Source organism: Fukomys damarensis, unplaced genomic scaffold (assembly GCF_012274545.1).
Source record: "Fukomys damarensis isolate Sample0158 unplaced genomic scaffold, DMR_v1.0_HiC HiC_scaffold_37, whole genome shotgun sequence".
In the NCBI taxonomy this organism is placed as follows: domain Eukaryota; kingdom Metazoa; phylum Chordata; class Mammalia; order Rodentia; family Bathyergidae; genus Fukomys; species Fukomys damarensis.
In genome coordinates, this window is record NW_022900949.1 from 59051790 (window position 1) to 59073254 (window position 21465).

At 35.7% G+C, this 21465-nt stretch overlaps 2 protein-coding genes across 7 annotated transcripts in view; one reads left to right on the top strand and one right to left on the bottom strand.

Moving 5' to 3' along the window:
- Window positions 1-20779, bottom strand: part of Smc4 (structural maintenance of chromosomes 4) — a 34675-nt gene extending 13896 nt beyond the window's left edge. The window contains exons 1-13 of one of the 5 annotated variants that reach the window (XM_010623169.3): window positions 20763-20779; window positions 20368-20473; window positions 19250-19390; window positions 18164-18342; window positions 17538-17729; window positions 15924-16100; window positions 9334-9498; window positions 8957-9084; window positions 7961-8101; window positions 7294-7444; window positions 5530-5694; window positions 4073-4306; window positions 1270-1455 (exon numbers count right to left, since the gene is read on the bottom strand). In XM_010623169.3, coding sequence (XP_010621471.1) covers window positions 1270-1455; window positions 4073-4306; window positions 5530-5694; window positions 7294-7444; window positions 7961-8101; window positions 8957-9084; window positions 9334-9498; window positions 15924-16100; window positions 17538-17729; window positions 18164-18342; window positions 19250-19385 — 1854 coding nt within the window. In that variant the 5' untranslated portion in view covers window positions 19386-19390; window positions 20368-20473; window positions 20763-20779. Of the gene's footprint in view, window positions 1-1269; window positions 1456-4072; window positions 4307-5529; window positions 5695-7293; window positions 7445-7960; window positions 8102-8956; window positions 9085-9333; window positions 9499-15923; window positions 16101-17537; window positions 17730-18163; window positions 18343-19249; window positions 19391-19588; window positions 19723-19742; window positions 20128-20147; window positions 20201-20367; window positions 20474-20762 lie in introns of those variants that run through there. The other 4 variants (XM_010623172.2, XM_010623168.3, XM_010623170.3 and 1 more) reach the window with 4 other exon arrangements.
- The window catches only part of Ift80 (intraflagellar transport 80), a 103506-nt gene continuing 102814 nt past the window's right edge, over window positions 20774-21465 (top strand). For both annotated transcript variants that reach the window (XM_033759344.1, XM_010623165.3), the window contains exon 1: window positions 20774-20994. The gene's annotated coding sequence lies outside the window, so the exon portion shown is untranslated. The remainder of the gene's footprint in view (window positions 20995-21465) is intronic.

Sequence of the window (21465 nt, forward strand, 5' to 3'; positions counted from 1 at the left end):
GGATCGAGGATCGAACTTGGGTCCTTGCACTTGCGAGGCAGGCCACCGAACCACTGAGCTAAATCCCCAGCCCTAAAGTTCCTTTTAATTGAAAAAGTATGCATACATAATTTTTAGAAGTATAAAACAATACACAATTAAAAACTTTAAATGTGCCTATCACTCCAACATTCCCCTTCTACAGAAATAATCATTATGTGGAATTTTTAATTACATTTTATTTTTCATTTTTTTCTCCTTTGAGACAGGGTCTTGCTAAGTAGTTCAGGCTGGCCTTCAACTCATGGTGATCCTCCTGCACCAGTCTTCTAAGTGTGGGATTAGGCATGTGCCACCTCACCTGGCAATGTACACTTCAAAAGGCATTTAAGGATAGGTGGCTTGAATTTTAATGAGCACAGGATGAAAGAATATATATTTATGGAGATAAGATCTAAACAAAACAATACACAAAAACTTCAAATTTTTAAAAAATCATTTTGATGCTGAGGACTGAACCCAGCACTTGCTAGGCTAGTGTTATTATCCCTGAGCTGAATCTCCAACCTCGAACACTCTAATTACTAAAAAGCCATCTAAGATAAATGTAAGTACCAATGAAAGATATCTGTTTATTAATCTATTATTTAGCTATCTAGCAATACTCACTGACTAGCTTCAGTTTTCCCTGGAAGCAAATTAATAGAATCAAACTATAAATCTGTAGGAAAATATGAGACATAGAAACAACTGTGATGACTAATTTTTATTGGTCCTGTGCTATTATTAACTGTACTTCCTTCTGTGGAAGGCTGACTTGAGAACTGCCTCAATTAGCTGCTTTGGCTCTTGCATCAGCCAACAGAAGGCTATCTGCTGATACTGCAGGGCAGGAGGTGAATGAGACTGAATTATTTATTCTTCTGTTTCCCCTCAATCATAGCTTCCTCACTTCTAGAGGCTCAGAAAATTTCCTCATTATCTATCAGTTGATTTCCATATACCATAATGAAACCTTAAGTATAATGTTGAACCCAGAATATATGAAAATTTTATTTTTCAAAAAAAAGGTATGTAGTTTTGTCAAGTTTGCATATCACTACTAAATTATTGTAATTATCTAAAACTAAATAAACCAAAAAACTCTAAGAGCAAAATGTTTAAAAATGAGTGTTCCTTAAACCAAAATGAGTTATTTTATGTATAGTGGCACTCAATAGATACAAGGTAAGAATATAAACTGCAATGTCTTTCTTGTGGAAAGTGAAATTATTCCCAAGTTTACGTTACCAGTCTTCCATATATTCCTGGAATCCTGCCAGATTTTTTTTCTTGAATTATTGCATCAAGTACTTTCCCTCTACTTCGATTCATTGCTAAGGAACCCTTTGCTTCTTCAACTTTTTGGAAAAGATCATGAACCAAACTTTTGAAGTTTATTTCTTCTTGTGTAAGTCTTTTAAGTTCTTTTTCTTTCTATAGTAAAAAGAAAATGAAATCCAAAAACATGAGATCCTTAATATATCCAATCACAGTACAGAATCAATTGTAATATTTCAATAATAATCAAGAAGGAAAAGACCAAAAATAACATGAATCAGAACATGGACTTTCACTCTGCAATTGCTGGTTTGGCTTTGGAAAACTAGTATGAGCCTCCTGTTTTAAACTGTTTAGGTCAGGAGCCAGGGATGTAGCTCAGTGGCACCATGCCTGCCTGGCAAGCATGAAGTCCTGAGTTTGATCCCAGTACCAGGTGAAAAAAAAAATTATTTGGGTTCTCATGTTTATAGCAGCACAATTTGTAACAGCTAAAACTTGGAAACAGCCCAATTGCCCATCAACTGATAACTGGATAAAGAAGGCGTGTGTGTGTGTGTGTGTGTGTGTGTGTGTGTGTGTGTGTGTGTGTTTTATATAAAATGTAGTACTACTCAGCCATAAAGAATGGGAAACTAGAGACATTTATAGCTAAATGGATGCACATTGAGGCCATACTCTATGAAGAAATGGTCCAAAGGGGAAGAGGAAGTGGTAGGGGTACGGGAAAAGAAAGAAGGGAAAGGAATAGATATGAGAAAAGGAAAAAATGGAAAGTCTTTGTAAATAGAGAGGGGTGGAGGAGCTGAAGGGAGGGTAGGGGGATGGGGAAAAATAAGAATAAAAAATAAATAAGAACCAAGATATAGCACGTAAAGATATAAATCCCCAACGATGAATGTCATCATAGTGTTAACCTAAAATATACCAATAAAATTATTTAATAAAAAATTATTTGGTCAATAAAAGGGAACACAAATGCAGTATAGTTCCACAAACAGTTCATCCCAATAAAAGAATGCAGAGATACAGCTAAGGAAATCCTACTTAGGCACCACACAATTATGCATAAGTTTGGCCTAATTCTTAAGTTCTGCTCTAACCAACAGCAGATTTAGGAACAAGATACCAGATATGAGTGAGTGGGCAGGGTTATGGTTATGCCACATTTTGCTTTCTGATTAAATAACGAAAAACAAGACACAAATGTATCACCTGAATAAAAGGGAGAAAGATGACTGAAGTCTTATTGCTATATAAAAATGTAAAGGCTGCCAACCAGAGAAATCCAAATCCAATTTCTCAATATCCAATTTAGCAGGAGCTGTCTTTTCTAACTCATATTCTCCCCTATTTCCTGGCTTTAAATGATCTCTATTATTTGTTACAGAGGCATAAAGTAAAGCTCAAGCTATGAATGTAACTTATCCAAAAATAAATCTAATCACCAGGAAGACAGAGGTAGTCAGAAGATGTAATCTATATTTAAATTCTAAGGTATAATCGATAATGTGAAAAGGAAGAAAGGGAGCAAAAAGGGAAGGGGGAATGGGCGGGTCAGGGAAAGGAAAGAAGGGAATGGAATTAATATGGGAAAATGAAAAAAATGGAAGCAAAGTCTTTGTAGATAGGGAGGGATGGAGGGGTTGAAGGGAGGGCAGGGGAATGGGGAAAAAATAAGAACCAAGATGGACTATGTAAAGGTGCAAATTTCCAATGATGAATGTCAATGTATTGTACACCTTAACTGTACCAATAAAGTTAAAAACAACAACAACAAAAATTCTACACGGTCACAAAATCCCAATAAGAAAATAACATGCATTTATTACAATGAAAAATATTTATTTTCAGTATTGTATCTACACAAACAGCACTTTTTACTTCTTTTAAGACAAAGTTTTGCCACACTGCCCAGGCTGGCCTCAACCTGGGATCAAGGAATCTTTCTAACTCAGTCTCCTGAGAAGCTAGCAGGTATCACCGTACCCAGCTAAAATCAACCACATTTTCTGTTGAAATTGTCCACAGAAGCTCTGGAGATTAAAGTTTATGAAATTCCTTAAAACATCTAATCAACTCAAATTGGTGAGAGGTACACTGAGCTGGTAAGCTAGGTTATCTTCTTTAATTCACATTTTGGAGTACCAATACAGAAGAAACTTCATCTATAAATTCAACAACAAAAATGACAGCTTGCATATTCATTATATTTTTTATCCTTACACAAGTTGCCTACACTCACAGATTTAGAAAAATACAGTTTCCTTTGCTTAAATTATTTCCATGGGAATACAGTAGTGGCTAACTTATTGTTTGAGGCTTCTAAGAGTAAGATAGTTTCTTATGTAGTAAGAGGGACAAACGGAGGGCCTTGACATGCTAGGTAAGATCTATGTTACTGAGATACTCCAACTCTAATTATAGTTTCTTAAAAGTCTCAATTCATACCATACGCTGAAATACTGACGACATTCTTTTGTTGACTACATTAAATGAGAAAAAGATAAACTATACACTACTTTAGATGTTAAGATTAAAAACAACAACAAAAAAATTGGGTTGATAACTGTGCACGGTGGTGTACACCTATAATCCCAGTACTCAGGAGACTGAGGCAGGAGGACTGCCATGAGTTCTAGGCCTGCCTGGGCTACATAGTGAGTTCAAGACAAGACTAAACAACATAGTGAGACCTCCCTTCTCAACAACAACACAAAACACAACACACAAGGGTTCATGAATGTTTAGAGGTAATAAGAAACAGACTTACCTCCTTTAATTCTTGTTCCGTTTGAGGCAGTTTTGCCTCTGTATTTCTGATTGCAGCTTTCCTTTCTTTGAGAGTCTCAGAAGCAGCAATCAGAGCTTCTTTTGCCTTACTTAATTGAGATACTGCGGTATTATATCGACTGAGGTAGATATCAAGTTCTGACTGGGCTACCTCCATCTTTGAACGTGCTTCATTTACAGATTTGTTGAAACCCATGAATTCTTTCTCTCGACTCTGTTAAAATATGAATCCATTAAACTAAAGTACATTTCCAAACTTAAACTGAAATGGAAACCAAACATTTTGACGTCAATTTATTCTACGTGCATAGTATATAAAAATAAGTTCTCACAAGTGGGACAGCTAATAGCTCATGGCTAGTTATCAACATACACTATACAGAAAGTCTTGATGTCGTATGAGTAAGCTTCATGAGGTAGAGCTCAGCATGCTCATTTTAAAGATTCAAACAAAAAAAGGAATAATTCAAAGAAAAATATCTTGGGCCTAAAGTTTTATGCTCTTTCCTCATTAGCAGGTATAAGAATTACTCAGAATGTTTCTTCAAAGGTATTAAAACTGAAAATCTTTATGCAAAATAAAGAATGAAGACAGCTAAGTCCCAGCTTTGCGTTTACCATACCAGTGTGCAAGGAACACAGAGGAGCTTATTATATATTAAATGTGCAAGTCCAGTCTTTTACCCTCTATGAGGTCAACTCCATTACCATTATCTATTTGAATATGTATTTAACACTCAACATTGTCAAAAGCCTATTTTGAATATACAGGTAATGTTATGATTATACTTTTATTGGACAGATCGTTCATATCAATGTTACAACCAACCTCATGCCCTTGTTTTATTAATGAAGTAAAATAGTAGCTGTGTACTTATTTTCTAGGAACTTTATATAAGCGTACTTTTTATTTACTCAGAAGATATAATATTTTCATTTTGAGAAAGATGAGTTGGATATTAAAAACTTGTACAAGAGCACAGAGAATAAGTAACTTATCTAGGATTTGAACCAAGAATGGATTCAAGAGGCACAGTTTTAAGCTATAACACCATATTAAAGGAAAAAGGCAATGTTAATAACCTATGCTTAGCATGCTCCCAGATTTTTAAGTGGCCAACACATTAATTACCAAGAAAATAATTTAGGGATCAAAAAAGAAAATGTGAAGATTCTACAGGTTTAGGAGTAGTCAAAGTACTTGACATTACATTTTCTCCTATTACAAATTATCATTCAGTTTACTTTTATTTATTTTTTTTTACTTATTTTTTAAATGGGAAAGCAGAAAATAGAGTCTAGGCTGAATAGTTTTAGGGCTATTCAATTTATTCAAAGGCTAAACTTATTCTTTTAGAAGTTTACTTTTGTACCACTAAAAAAAACAATCATGTTTTAAAAAAGCCATCAAAATCAACACTGATAAAAGAATCTTACTTCTTTTTCCTTCTGAAGCCCTTGTGTTTCCTGTTTAAGACTATCCATAACTTCCTTTAATTTTTTCTCTTCTCTCTCTTTTTCTTTTTCAAGAAAATTGTTTCTAGTTGTTGACTCAGTTATGACGTTCTCACTCTTGGCAGGTATACTTTTAAATTCTTCAACCTGAGATTATAAACCAAATTAAAGTTATAGAAGCATATACCTTTAGGCTACCCAATATCAGTATTTGATTTAAAAACTGCTTCTCATGATAGGAGTATGGCTCAGTGGCAATGTGCTTAGCATGCATAAATTCCAAAGTTAAAATCCCCAGTACCAAAAGGAAAAAAAAAAGGAAAAGAAATTCTTAGGATCACTAGGTCTTTGTAATTAGATGTGAGTTGGTTAACTTTAATAATATTTTTTCAATCATTCACTATAATTTCTTTCAGTCTAATAGTAAAATCAATTTTATGAACTGATTCATTTATGAAAAAATACTCTTCCTGGCAGATGCTTAAGTCTGCCTTCCAAATCTCTTGATTTCAGGCTATAATTATCCTTCTTTAGCCATAAACATGTTCTGATTACATGGAATTTTAAAAACAATTCTTCATGGTATATATTACAATATAGCTTTACCCCCCATCCTAAAATCTTCAACAACTTTACCTTTCCACAGTCAGTATATTGGACTTATAATCACTTGGCCACATTTTATGTCTAAAAACTAATGCTTCTGTAACATTTTACAGTTTGTTTAGTGTGTCCAATTTGAAGTCACTCCCAAATTTGTGTTATTTTTCTTTACCGACTGCCTTTCACCAGAGAAGTTCAATATTTCCCAAACTGACGATCATCAAACACTTATTGATATAACCAGTGTTGGGTATACTGAACATAAAGTATCTTAACAAATACATATGGAGAACTCTTTTAATGTAAAGAAGTACCTATATGGTAGTTGCTGCATCATTATATGAAACAAAGCTTTTTCAAAGGTTGGGATTCAGTTGTTGTATCTATTAACATCCTATGTATGATTATTTAAAGAGACCCCAAATTACCTGACCATTATAGTCTTACTCTAGACAGAGTAGGCTTTTTCACATTCTATTTCAGTTTTCAGTTGTTGTATCTATTAACATCCTATGTATGATTATTTAAAGAGACCCCAAATTACCTGACCATTATAGTCTTACTCTAGACAGAGTAGGCTTTTTCACATTCTAGTCCAAAGTTCATTTTTTTTTTTTTTTTGTACCAGGGATTGAGCTCAGGACCTTGTGCTTGCGAGGCAGGCCTCAGAACCACTGAGCTAAATGCCCAGCCCCAAAGTTCAGTTTTTTAAAACCTAAGAATAACTAATTAATACCTTCTTGTAAATCCTCAGCTTTCTCATCTTTCCTTGGGTAAGGGGCCAGGCCTCCTACTCTGACCCTGTTGACTTGATTTTTGTATGAGGTAGGTGATATTTTTAAAGGTATATAATACCTATTCAAAAATCTTTCTAAACCACTACTTTGAGAAAAAGAAAATTATAATTATCATGAAAATAAAGTTGCTGATTTGATAAATGTTTTAACAATGTAGTATAATATATACTCTAAAACTCAATGTATGCAAGGTTTCCCCTTGGGGGACAAAATCATATTATAACATGGAACATTCATAATTCTAATTCATACTTTTAAGGCAACAAGGACAAACAAGCTTTGTAAAAATAAAAATTAGATCTGCTATTCAGACATGAAATTTTCAAGATTTTAAAATAGCACATACCTTTTCCTTTTCTTTTTGAAGTTGTTTCTCCAGTTTTTTGCTTTTACTAGTAGCATGCTTTAATTTTTCTCTAACTTGAACATCTTCCAAATCCAGCTGTGTAAATTTTTCTTTATTTTCCTCAATAAACTTTGTAATTTTATTGAGTTTCCTAGCAAATCAAGTAAATTATCGGTTATTATTTTGGATAGTAACATTTTAAAACCATGTTATATACTCTTTATGGGACACTTCGTCTATAAATATGTCCAAAGTCTTATTAGATAGGACTTTAAAATCGTCCCTCCTCCAAGATGATTTTCCGATAATCAAAGTTGTTAAAATTTCTCATTGTAAAGATTTTTTTTTGCTTTTCTAAGATGGAAATACATTTTTCAGTAACTATGACACACACACACACACACACACACACACACACAAACTTTACCACAAAAGTTAAAGATTAATAATGCTCTGGGTCTGTAACTATATTTGGCCACTAGGGGGCAGCACCCCCATTAGTTTAATACCAGTGTTGGGTACTCTTGGTTAAGTAGTTGGATGCACAGCAGTGTTTTTTAAAACACCAAAAGGAGACCGCTACATATGGGCAAATGTATTACACTCATAATTTACCCAAAGTAAGTTTACATACAGACATCCACAATAATCTCCAAAAGATTATTACTTCTCTATATCTTGTACAGCTTTATTCTTAGCTTTCATTTGATTTGACAGTATTTTGTTCCTCTCATTAATTTCTTTGGTATCTTCATGAATCTTTTCCTTTTGTATCTCCATTTCAGCAATTCGTTTCTGCAGATCATAACTAGAGCGAAAGAAACACAGATATCTTAAAATGACATGCCTGGCAAGCATGAGGTCCTGAGTTTGATCGATCCCCAATACCAAAATAAAATAAAACCATATAACTATTTTAATAAAATCAGCTGTTTCTGAAGTATTTGCTGCTGTAGTCAACATAGTTACCTTGGGCTATGGCACAATCACACTTGCCCCCTCCCTTAAAGCTAGAATTTAGGAATAAAATAGGTGCATTTTAAACAAAATTAGATCTGAAAACGTGTGAATTTAAAAGAATGTAAAATAGTCCCTCCTTATTCCTGTGTATATTGTTTTAGGTATCAGCTGTTGACCACTGTCTAAAAATATTAAATTGTAAATTCCAGAAATAATTTATTAGTTTTAAATTGCACACTATCCCTGGTCTGTGATCTTCCTTTGTTCAGTATTCCCACACTGGACACATTCACCACCATTAGTCACTCAGTGATGCAAAGGAGCACCAGGGCATAAAACACAGAGGAAAGATTAACCCTGTACTATGACACTGCTGCAAGGAATATAGGTAAAAAACAGTATACATAACGGTTTGGTACCATCCTTAGTTTTACGTATCTACTAGGGGGGGTGTCTTAGAACATTATCACCTTCATCTTAGGGGACTACTGTATATGTAAAAGTATTAAAATAATAAATATTTGTGAAAACTCCCAATTTAAAGCAGGACACTAAAAAGTCAATGTAGCTTGCAAATAATCCTACTTCAATGAACTTATCACTGAAAACAAGCTTTTTTTCTTATCAGTCTTCATATTAGTATAAAAAGAGCTCACATTTAATGGACAGAAATATGTAAAAGCTGACAAATTAAGATACTTACATGTAATACTGACAAACATGATTCTTTTTTCTAAATATTTCATTTTCCAAGGTAAGAAATTCAATGGCTATGTTCTTCTCTCCCTCTAAGGCATCCTTTTCCTTTTCCACCATTTTAACCCTGTTTAACTACAAAATTAAAAATTTAAAGATCAAATATACATCTCATTCATAAAATCTGAATCTAAACTATGCCAATATTAAATAAAAACTGTACTAACAAAGAACATGTTCCTCTTAAACACTGATAGTATAAAAACAAATTTTTATTTAAAATAGTAAAGATTTCAATTAAAAACTACTACACATGACTGTGATCCAGTAAAATTTTTTAATCCATAAATTTACAATTTGCAATAAATTATAATACAGATTCACCTTCTCTCCTCTGTGCTCATTTAGTATTTCAACTCTTCGACACAGGACTTTAATAGGTTCATTTAGTCGTCCACAGCCAATTATATCTTCTAAATATTCAAGCATACCCTCATCATGTTCAGTCTGGCCTTTTGGTTTCATCATAGCTATTTGTTCAACTTCACCCTTTAAAAAAGTCATATTTCATACTCATTGTACGTTTAAATCAATTTTAAGTGAGAACTGGAGTTAAACTCAAGAGTAACTAATATTCATCAAGTAACTTAAAAGGATTTAAAATAACGGGAAGAAATGTGTACTATATTTATATTCCCTTACATAAGTTCTCATAAAATTCTAACACATACCCCCCCACAAAGCCAATAAAGTTTTCTTCATCTAGAATGTTAATAACATTTTTCTGTTAAGCAAAATTCAGCAAAGTACTAATATAATCAGCAATTTGATCAGTATTTGATCAGTGACATCACCAACCATTAATAACATAGTAAGAACTACACTGTACAGAGGCTAGCCCCAGGGTGGTTAATATAGTTTCTCCATAGTTACATATATAGTTATGTAACACCTGAACAAGTAAAGGGCTTCACAAGCATGTTTAAAACTTAATGTTCTAATTTTCTAAAACAAAAGTCTTAACTAGAAAAGGTTAACTATTTCTTAGTAATATTAAAAGAAACCCAACTGATTATGTTAACTAGAGAAAATGGCCTTGGAACATGTACTACAGGAAACTTTTGCTTATGACCACCAACTAACAACTTTAAACTCCAGTTAAAATCTTAGATTAATACTTGTATTTATGCACTTCAACTACAGACAAAAAGAAAAAAATCTATAATCAGTCAAGGTTCACTGCCAGGGAGCCATTTAATCTGAAGGTGAAGAAAATTTTGTCAGAACATGTTCAGGCAGAAGTAGCCTTAAACTCTATACTGTAACTATTACAACAAAAGACACAGGTAGGCAAGTGGGAAAAAAATACAAGTCTTATTTTCAGCAAAATAGCTAAGAAAAGCAATATTAAAATAGCAATCTTCATTTTTAAATGTCTGATGCAACCTTCAAAATTTGGGATAACACTTGTTACTGATAAAAGATGTAATATTTAAACAAACATCTCAACATAACTTATTTTTTATTTGTTAAAAATTTAAAGGTAACAAAACAGCTCATTTTAAAATCTTGTTGACAAGCTTAATAGCATTACAGGCCATTACTTTTCAGTACTTTGACACTCCATTAGCAGCATATGAAATTGTTATCCATAAGGTCTGTTATTTATTCTCAGTAAGATTCAGTAACTTATGAGTCAGTATAAACTAAATGGAGATATTTCTGTGTATTATTTTATTCTGCTTTATCAGTTCTTCCTAAATGTTTGCAGCAACAAGTTTTAGACAGAATTTAAGCCTAGAAGAATGTCCAAAACTGTGGATTACAACAGGACAAATTTAGTCACTGAAAAAACCAAGAGTATTTTGGAAGTTTTTATTTACGTAAGGTTTAGCAATAGTGGCACTACTGTTATTTGTGCTGGTTATTATTTGTTGTACTGAGCAATGTAAAAATACTTAACATCATCTCTGACTATATATACCAGTAGCATACCCTTCTATCAGCAGATAACAAGCCAAAGCATGTCTCTAGCTGTTCTAGGAGAGGGGTACAGAAACGAGAACCACTCATCTGGAGTTTGTAGTTTAAATCTTTTGATTTATCCAAATGATAGTATCTGACAGTATTTTAATATACCACCTAGCATGTTGAATATCTGAAACCTATTTTTAAGATAAGTGAAAAACCATGCAGGACTTACATCAATTGTGCATAAAAGTATTATTAAGTCTACATTTTTCAGATAACCAAAAGCTTGGATCCAATGTATAGTTTACACAGATTAAAAGTATTTCTAATAGATCATATTTCCTGGCCAATTATTTATTGAAAAAATGGTGTACAACTATTAAGAAACAGTCTAGCTTTGGCTAAAGCAGAGTAGTTACTTGTTTTTGTTATTTGTTCCTTTCTTCCCAAATAAGATGAAGGATACACAGCTCATTTCCTCTCACTCTAATAAGGCTGTTCAGCTTTTAAAAATATTAAAAGGCAAATTCATTTATGAAACAAAATAGTTCCAACTGAAGACCCACATAACATTGTTTTAGATGTCATACTGTACTGCATTTGTTTTTCTTTTTTAAAACCAGTTACTGTATTCAGCTCAGCACTACTGAATCAACAGGGTGTGTGAACATTTAGACTTGACTTTTGACTATTTGGACTGCTATGGTTTTCCAATGAAAACCAAGGACTTTTCTTGCAGTTCTGCTCCGCAATGTCCTCTATGTGTCCTACTCCTTGCTACCTTTTTCATCCTAATCCTTTTCCTCCCATTCTGTGCTATTCACTACATAATCTGTGGAATGATCAGTCTGTGATTAGAGGATGACTTGTTCTTCAGAAAATTTACCAATCCCATGTGAATTTTAAAGTTTTCATTTAGGGCAATAAGGCAGTATATTTCAGAAATAATTTATTTAAAAGCACCAATCTGAATTTATCAGTTACCCTTTCATGTCAAGGTTCCAAATCACAAATGGTGGCACAAAAACACACCGAAGTATTTCAATTTGTTATAAAGCTAGTATCTGAAGCTGGCAAAATTTCATAATTCTACACATTGTTGTTTCTACTTTTTGAAGCTTGAAACATAGTAAGCAAGGTTTTAAACACTTGTTTTTTCACCTATGAATTATACTAGAGGCTTGGCTATGGATGGTCACTGGCAAAGTGACTGGCAAGCATGTGAAGCCCTAGGTTTGACCACCAGCAACACACACACACACACACACACACACACACACACACACACACACAGAGTAAATATACTAACAAGGCCTTAAATTTTAATTTATTGAAGGCTTTTTGGGTGGCAAACAAGGATACTGTGATATAGTTACACCAGTGAGGGCAAACCTTTTAAAGCTTTCAATGATACAAACAGCCTGCTGTGGCACATGTGCCATAGGTTCACCACCCCTGAGTTATACCATTCTCTGATAATAAAATCTAAGAGAAGTGAAGAGGGAGGATTTTTCTTTATTAAAATATAATAAAAATTTTAGCAAGCATAACTGTAGAAAACTCAAATATATAGCTATAAACATTAAAAAAATAAAGACTTTGAATGATTTAAAATAAACCTAAGTGTACACATCAAAATCAAATGGCCTAGAGTTAAAGAGCCTTGAAAAAAACAAACAAACAAACAAACAAAAAAAACCCTACAGTGCACAGAGGGAGCAAGGTCTCAAACATTCTAGTATGTGCTCTACCACTGAGATATAATCCCAACCCCTCTGAGCTTTGAATTTTTATTTTGCCTTAAGGTTTATTTTCCCCATTTCCACTGCACTGTAAAGTATTAACTGCTCTTTATCTTCTAGTGCATTTTACTTTGATTTGGTCTTTGGTAGCTACCACAGGCCAAGAAAGAAATCACTAAGGTCAGTAACTGTGTTTCTAAAAGTACACAAATAGGGTGCTTCTGTGGTTGACTTCATACATGGATATTTAGGTGCAGCATTCTATATATGTATATATATTTTTTCATGGTTTAGGTGCTAAATCAGATAACTTTGGAAAATTAAGGTACATGTTACTAATAAGGCATAAACATTTCCTTTGCTATTATTAGCCTAGACTTCTTATAGTTCAAAAAGACTAGAACCCGAAGAGTTTATATGTCTAGTCAACCGTAGAAAAAGGATGATAGGTAACTCAGATCTACTTTTAGTCTCCAAAGTAGAAAAGAAACTTAGGATTTTGTAATACAAAAACAAAAAGTTGAAAACTGTCAAAATTAAAGTTGTGCTAATAGTTGTGGTCTTTTTGGAGGGACAGGAGTCTTGGGGACTGAATACAAGAATTAGCTATATCCTCAGCCCTTTTTTGAGACAAGGTCTCAAATGAATTGCCAAGGCTGACCTCAGACTTGATATTCTTGCCTCAGCCTCCTGAGTAAGTGCTGGAGTTACAGGTATACATGACCACATCAACTCATAATCTAATATATATTTATATTTTTTTGTGGTACTGGGGATGGAACTCAGGACTTCATGCTTGCCAGGCAGGCGTGGTGTCACTGAGCTACATCTCCAGCAAAAAGCTAATACCTTTTGAGGGAATACGTGAGTGTCTTTTTTTACTGATAAAAAAACAAGTGTTAACCATCTTTGTATTACTTATAGCATCTTTGCACAATGCCTAATTGGAAACTCATATGAATAATTAATGCAATTTTAAACAAACCCAAATACAAGTGCTTACTTTAAAAACCTACTAAATCAGTATATGACTACTATAAATTTTTTTTTCTTATCCTCATGGTCTAGAATTTACTGCTTTTTAATCTTAAAAATAAAATTTTACTTTTACTAAATTTAGATTACTTGCAACATGTTAACCACTACCACTGTCCAAATGGCCTATATATTTTATTCAAAATAATCATTTACATCTTTGGTCGGTGGTAACACTATAATGTTGTCTCCAATTTCACAGCCTCTAAAGTCATGGGCAGTTTTTAAGATAAATGTTAAGACAGTGGGAGAGAAGGCAAGAAAAACCACAATCTCACTTACCTTCAAATGCCTTATATCTCTATTGTAAGAATCTAAAATTTTGATTAAAAAGCCCCCCCCAAATCTATAGAAACTACTTCCATTCTCCCTTAAACTTAACAGTGCAGCATTAATTCTAGTCTAATCCCAGTATGTTCTAACAGCTGAGTTGTAAAGGTTCTTATCTGTAAATTAATCACATCAAGTTGAATCTGTTAAGTTGAAAGTTTTAGCTTGGTGGTGGTATTCAGGAAGAATATTTCAAAAACAATTTAATTGTTAAGAGCACAGAAGAAGATTCATATTATCACGTGGACAAATGGCTTAACTATTCTAAGTTCTTCAGAAGCACGTTTAATATAAACTTGACAATTTGTAAATTATTTCTTTGGGGAATTATTACATTATTAGCCTCCTTTATTAATTGAATTTTGTGTAAATAAGCTGAATGAAGGAAAAAGTTACCCTTAAAAAGAGCTAGAATACAGTCTGTTTTGCTAAGCCTTTGCTCAGGTTTGTCAGACTTTGATTATCCCAGGATGACAGTAAAGAAATAGAAAAATATAAGCGATAAACACAAGTATAATTTCTTGTGAAAGAGTATCATTAGTAAATTAAACACTGTAAAAGGACATTTTTATCCCTAATAAAATTCTAAAATATGATAAACAATTCGCTTTAAAGACAAACCCAACAAAGCTGTAATTTCACATTAAAATATACCTGCAACTGATTTCCTAACATTTTTGTGTGGATCTTAGAAATATCACAAATACATAGTGTCTGATAATAAAGGATACTAAATAATTTCCAGTATGTTATTAATTTGCCTTGAACACTATATATGACTAAAACTAGTATTTAAAAAAAAAATAGCTGAAGAATATATACTAAATTAGAAATATGAGCTAACATCTGATAAGTTGTTAATGGGAACAATCAATCATCCCAAGAAAAGTTAGCATGAATTCAAAATTCTCAACTTATTTAAGAATCAGCAGCAAAAGATACTAATAGCAATTTCTGCTTAAGGCGATAGTTTTATTTTTCTTATTATGCTCACAGGTAACTCTGGATAGCAAATAAGAGCAGCCCTCAAATCCAACAGTAATTTCAAAACATCTGAAAATGCCATGGTTTTACAATTTATAAAAATTTTTTTTGAAAGATAAAACATAAGGAAGAAAAGAGGATTTTTCTTGCCAAGCAATGCTGGTGGAACATACCTTTACTTTAAAAAATACATCTCTACTCAAAATCTCCTTAATACCATGTACTTAATCTTTTATACTTAAAAAAAAAAAACTTGTTTTTAAGAGTTGTGATACTTAAGAATGTTAATACGAATTATTTCCTGATCTACCAATAGTAGAAGCTCAAGAAAATAAATCATTCTAAACAAAACAAAACCAATTTGAAGAATACACTTTTAGTTAACCACCTGAAGTATTAAAAGATAAAATAAAATTAGGTGCTGAGGAAAATTTGCCAAAGTCTACAGAGCTCATTTTCTTTTTTGTTGTTATTAGAAGAGATAAAAACAAAAAGGACAGGCTATTGAAAGATAATGATTCTCATTTAAAATTTCATCTTAAATACAAACAGTAAATAGTTGCTCTATCCCTGTCACACTAAAGCAGCACAATAATATTGGTGTTTAATGTTTATTTCACTACGCCAATATTTACGTGCTGCTAGAGTGGAACAAGTAAGTATGTCAGTCCATCCAAATGAACATATAAATGATGAAAGTATAGTTTTGAATGAATTTCCTTAAATTTCTAGAGCAGCATATAATGATTCGCATCTTGACTACAGTATGTAAATCATGATGTGCTGCTAGAGTACTTTAAGGCCTCAAAAATACAGGATCCATCAAACGGAGTAAACCCTCAATCTATCATTATTGAGAAAAACAAAAAACAAGAACAAGGGTTTAGAGCCTGCACTTTTTAGAAAGTTTACCTGCAATATTAAAAATCTATTATGGTCCAAGTCAATCCCATGGCTTCGAAGAAGGTTCCCAACATCCTTAAATGTCTTTTTCTTCCCACTAATGTGATAGACAGAAGTATTATCTCTGTAGGCCGTTCTGGATACATAGAAATTACTGTTAGGAATGACTTCATAATCATCCCCTTCCTGTTTTGAGGAAAAATAAAACAAGAAAACAACTGTTGGCATTAAGTCACTGTTCTGCTTCAAATTTCAGTCAATTCATACTGAAACTAATTCTATGGATTAAATACTTATATTGAACATGTGCAAAAACTGTTAGTAGTTCTCAAAAATAACTTAGCAAAGAATAGATACTTATCCAAGTTGTTTGCTTGCTTTCTCAAAAATCTCCAAAAAGCCAAACCAAAGCAAATAAAAATTCTAGCTCCAAACATACTGGGACCAATAACAACGTCTCACCATAACCAAATTAACTCACTCAAATTAATAATCATGTTGATAGACCAAACTGCTAGTCCACCTAAAAAAGCTACAGGATGAGATGACACAAAAACCAAGGCAGTGATGCTGGGATGATATTTTTGGTGTCAGTGATGCTGGTGAAGGATATGCCATTGAAGTAAAAAGAACTGTAAAGAATTCACAGCTACATTCTCTGATTTTTAAAAGAAATCATAAGCAAATCTACTCTGACACTAAAACTTACTTAAAAGCTCTGTGATATTAAAGCTATGACTTTTTATCTATAGATGAATCCAATATAAGCAGGCATTGGAATAAAAATCTTATTTATTGGCACCTATTTTTAAATATAAATTGTAGAATAAAATGCATTAACAAAGTAAATTTAAATACATGATCTAGTGTAATTAGCTATTTACATGAAAAAAGAAAGGGGGAGCAGAAGCAAAGTCACTGGCAATTAGATTCCCTTTTTAGGCTCTAGTCATTTTGAAACATTTCCTAAGTTAATCATGAAACACCTGGAAATCTCCCCAAACAGTACCAAAAAAAAAAAAAAAAAAAAAAAAAAAAAAAAAAGAGAGAACCATACCAAGTAGCAGACAATCAAATAAGACACTTTATCTATAATTGTCTCTATTTCTAGAAAATATGTCAGCTTACACATCTCCCATTACAAAAGTGCTAAATCACAGTAATTCAAGTGAAAGAAAAGTTCTCTGATATCACAGACATAGACCACTAATAATAAATTTAATGTGCACTGAAATAATGGAGATACTACTAAATTTTTAAGTTTAGGTAATTTATTCTTATGCAATAAAATATAACTTTAAAAATGAACCCAAATTTATACTAAAAGTCTAACTAGCACTCAGAATGCTGAATCTGCTCAATGTTTTATTTCCAAATGTAAGAATTACCACAAGCTAATCATAATTTTTCTCTTGATTAAAATTTTTTAATGTTTTATGTTTCGAATACTACCACTGCCCCCAAAATATGGCCTTAAAAGTAATAAAAGCATTATCTCTGTTTAAATTATAGACATATTTTTAAAAGCTTATTTAAACCAATGATAAAACGTATGTAATGCACTGAAGTCTTTTGTTTTTCTTACTTGAAGTTGTACTAAGTAAATACAAAAAAAAACCTTACCTTATCAATTATCTTTTGAAAATGAACTTCTACAGTACAACTCTGAATATCCTTGTGTTCATCAGAATTATGTATTAGTACTGACAATTTTTTAGATCTTATTTTTTGTGCTCGATAGCCAAACACAAAAAGCATAGAATCAATAACATTGGATTTGCCACTGCCATTTGGCCCAATAATACAGGAAAAGCGCTGCATTTAAAAAAAGGGAAAAAATTTAAAAGGTCATAATAATACTACTAATTTTAATTTAAACTGCTTGCCCTTTTGCTTTCAGTAAAAACTACAAGCACTTAAAACTTTTGTTTTTAGACACACAACTTGAATTTTCTTACACCATACCCTCCCCTGTATCGCAAGCTACAATGCCTTAAGATCATGTTCTAGCTCTAACCCAGACTTAAGTCATTCTAATAATTAGAGGAGATGTTCCTTTTAAACAAAAATATTCAATGAGGAAAACTTTATAATGAGGTCCCAAAGATAACAGATAATTTCAGTTGTTAAATTGAGTGTGAGAGTGTGCGAGAGTGAAAGGCAGAACAGTTGTAAAATTGAAACATCTTGTCATATAGTTATTAATTTACAAATAACCTTACAAATCGTTATCTGAAATGGGCAAATACCTTATGGAAAGGTCCCAGAATTTTTTCCCCAGCATAGGACTTGAAGTTCTGGTTTACAATATGAGTTATCATAAGCCGAGGAGCTCCAGCTTCATTCGTCATTGCTGGAGGTGGGGGTGGAGGAATACTATTCAAAATCTCTTCTAAACTCCGGTTATCAAGTTGCTCATCTGTAGGCTCTAAGTTAGTCAAAAGAAAAGAAAAGGAAGGGAAAAAGGCCTGTATTAGTTTCGAAGACTACTGCCTATTAATATTTAAAAAAGTAGAATAGAGGAATGTTACTTTAGAAACCTAGACGTCTCTATTTCCCATACAAATACAGCATTATCTTAAATTCATGGGGATGCTAGTCTTCAGTTTAGTTTTCCTAAAAATAGAAATTCTTAAAAGGAATGCCACCATTCATAAAATCTACAGAACTGTAATATATTTAGGAATCAAAACAGTAGATCAGGGAAGAAAACACAACAAATGGATTGAATTCCCCGCTTCCTATCCTAACCAGGAGATTAAATCCTAAGGTTCTAAATCAGATGCAGGACTCCAGCCATATCTTTCAGCACCTGAAAAGCTGACACGCTTTCAAGGATACTGTCACAGGAATTTCATATACGTATCACTCAGTTCCTGGACTCAAAAAGGCACCGCAATTTTCAAATAAGTCAGCACCGTTTTAAGGGCATTCTAAGACCATGGAAGTGAGGGTAGGGTCAAGCAACTTTTCACGTTCAGTTACAGTATGTTGAATCTGAGGGGAAAAATAAAAGCTCACAAATTCTTGGCCAATAATGCTGATTTCAACGAGAATTCCGTAAACACCGTATGTCAGCACTCTCCCAAAGTGTGTCAAACAGAAATTCACAACTGAAGCCCCTCCGCACGCCCCCATCCTCTCCAGCACCGTTACACGAAACTGCACGCGAGTCCTATCTCTGCAGATCGCCAGACGTCTTTCCAGGAGACCCTGGTCTTTCAAAGCCAACCATACAACTCTGCCTGCACCCACGACCTCCGCCCGTCTCGGGCTGCTCGCCGACGAACCCAGCCCCCGGCGCGCGCTCCGACCGAATCGCGGCGGTCACTTACCTGCGGCGGCGGCTGGGCTCTCGGCGCGGCCGGACGGCGGCTCCGATTCAGCGTCGCTGCTGGCGGGGTCTGGGGAAGCCAGTGTCCCCTTCTCTTTGCGTCGGGCCGTGGAGGGCTGGGTGCCTTTTCGGGGCATGGTCGCTGGGCCGGAGGAAAGCGGGGAATAAGTCACCCGCACTTCCCCGCCGGACTCCGCAGCCGCCCTCCCCGTTCGCGGAAACCTCGGTCCACCGGTTCCCGCGAGCCCCATCTTAAAAACTCCACTCCGAGGTGCAGATCCTCAGGAGAGGGCCCAAAACAAAAGAACCCAAAACCCAAGTGGCAAGAAGTCAGACTGACTTGCTTGGTAAGACCTACAAGTGGCAAAACCCAGACGTGCCGTAAGTGCAGGACCGGCCGAGTGCGTTTTAAAGGCCCTCGGTCCGCAGCGTAGCGCGAGAACACCTCCACCGGCCTTTTCACGAGGTCACTCCCACAGGGGACCTCTGCTGACCTCCCGGGCGCTCGGGGCTCAGGGACAGGCGCGCGCGGAGACCGGTCCGCAGCAGCTCCCAGGTGTGAGTGGCCACCAACTCCAGAGCAGGAGGAAAAAGTGTCCCGCGACTCTCCGCCCGCCTTCCTCGCCGCGCCATTTAGCTCTCGGCGCCGGGACGGCCCGGGGGACTCAAGGTCTCCTCTCCCGTCCGGGCGGGAAGCAGGACAGAAGCTAGGACGGATCGCCAGCCGCTCCCAAAGCCGACGCCGGCAGCGTCGGGTCGGGCTCATCGTTTGGGACGGCAGGGGTTTGCCCGCCGGGAGCGCGGGGCGGAGGCCGCTGGATACCGCACCGAGAAAAGTCACGAGTACGGGTTCAGACCCGGTGACCAGTGCTCTGGAGACGAGCGCTTTGCCCCCTCACCCCGCTGGAGACCAGACTTTTGGAGAAGAAGTCCCGGGGGTTGCTGACTCCCAGACAAATTTTTTTGGCGCCGGGGAAGCGCGCGGGAGCCCCTGCCGCCGGGGGGAGGGGTGACAGCCACGGAATCCTCACAGCCTCCGCCCGGCCGGACTCGGCTGCTCCCGCGGACGCTGCCGTTAGTAAGCGTGTGACAGTCCGATCGGGAAAATAAGTACTTTACCTGCAGGACAGTCCACTCACACCACGCTGGAGACGGTTGTACAGGACCACCCCCTCCCCGCTCCGACGGGTGTTTCGGCTCCGGGTCCTTCACTCGAAAATGGCGCCTAAAATACAAACTCGAACGGAAATTCGTTACAATTGCGCGCAATGATTTCTGGGATCGACTAATTTAAAATAAAGTGCGGCGACTACCACCGCCATCTTCTGGCCGCTCGCGCGCGTGCGCGAACTCCTGGCGGGCTCCAGGATAGACGGGAAGTTTCTGTGAAGTGAAAAGAACAAGTGAGGAAATACTTTCTGTGTCAGACGCACTGCTACAGGAATTACAGCATTTGCGAAAACAACCTGGAGAATTTTGAAAAAAAGGGGAAAAAAATAGAGTAGGTTGCGCACACAGCTGGAGGCGGGGCACAGTTGTCCAATGACGTCCTTTAAAGAGAGGGCGGGCTCGATTAGGGACAGGGCCTGGGCCCACCCACGTGACGCGCATCTGGGAAGTATCGCGGGAAGTGGGAATCTAGAGTTTAACGGTTAGCAATCACTATGGTGACGGGAAGGTCAGGAAGCGTCTTCAAAACTGGTCCCAGATCTATGAGCAGTCGTCGCTGCTTTCCTGGAACTTGAGGTAAGTCTCTTTACCTCTGCGGATTTGAGGAAAGGAGTTGGAAGTTGTAGCCATCACAGGATTCTTTTGTCGCTTGCTCTGAGAGTGTGTGCTCCGTGGAGCATCAGTTATTTCGGTTCCCCTGGGGACAGTGGTGCTCTAGAGGTAGCTTTTGGGATGCTAAGGAGGAAGTCCGGAGTTTGAAGGAAGTAGAGGGAAAACTAGAAGACCAGCTTTAGTAAATGATAGTGTAGACCACAAGTCAATAGCAAAATTTTAATTTCCGAGTTATTGTTGTTAGGCAGTTGTCGCTAGAGAAAGGGAATTTTGGACTTTTAAAATCCTTTGATTAAAGGGCTCCGATTGGGAGAAAACGGTTTGCCAGGTTATCTGGTTATTTTTGTAAGAGAATTAAGGATCAGCAAATATTTAAGTAGGTTTTTTTTTTACACATTGCACTGCTCAAGACATAAGAATTATTTCAAGCACTGT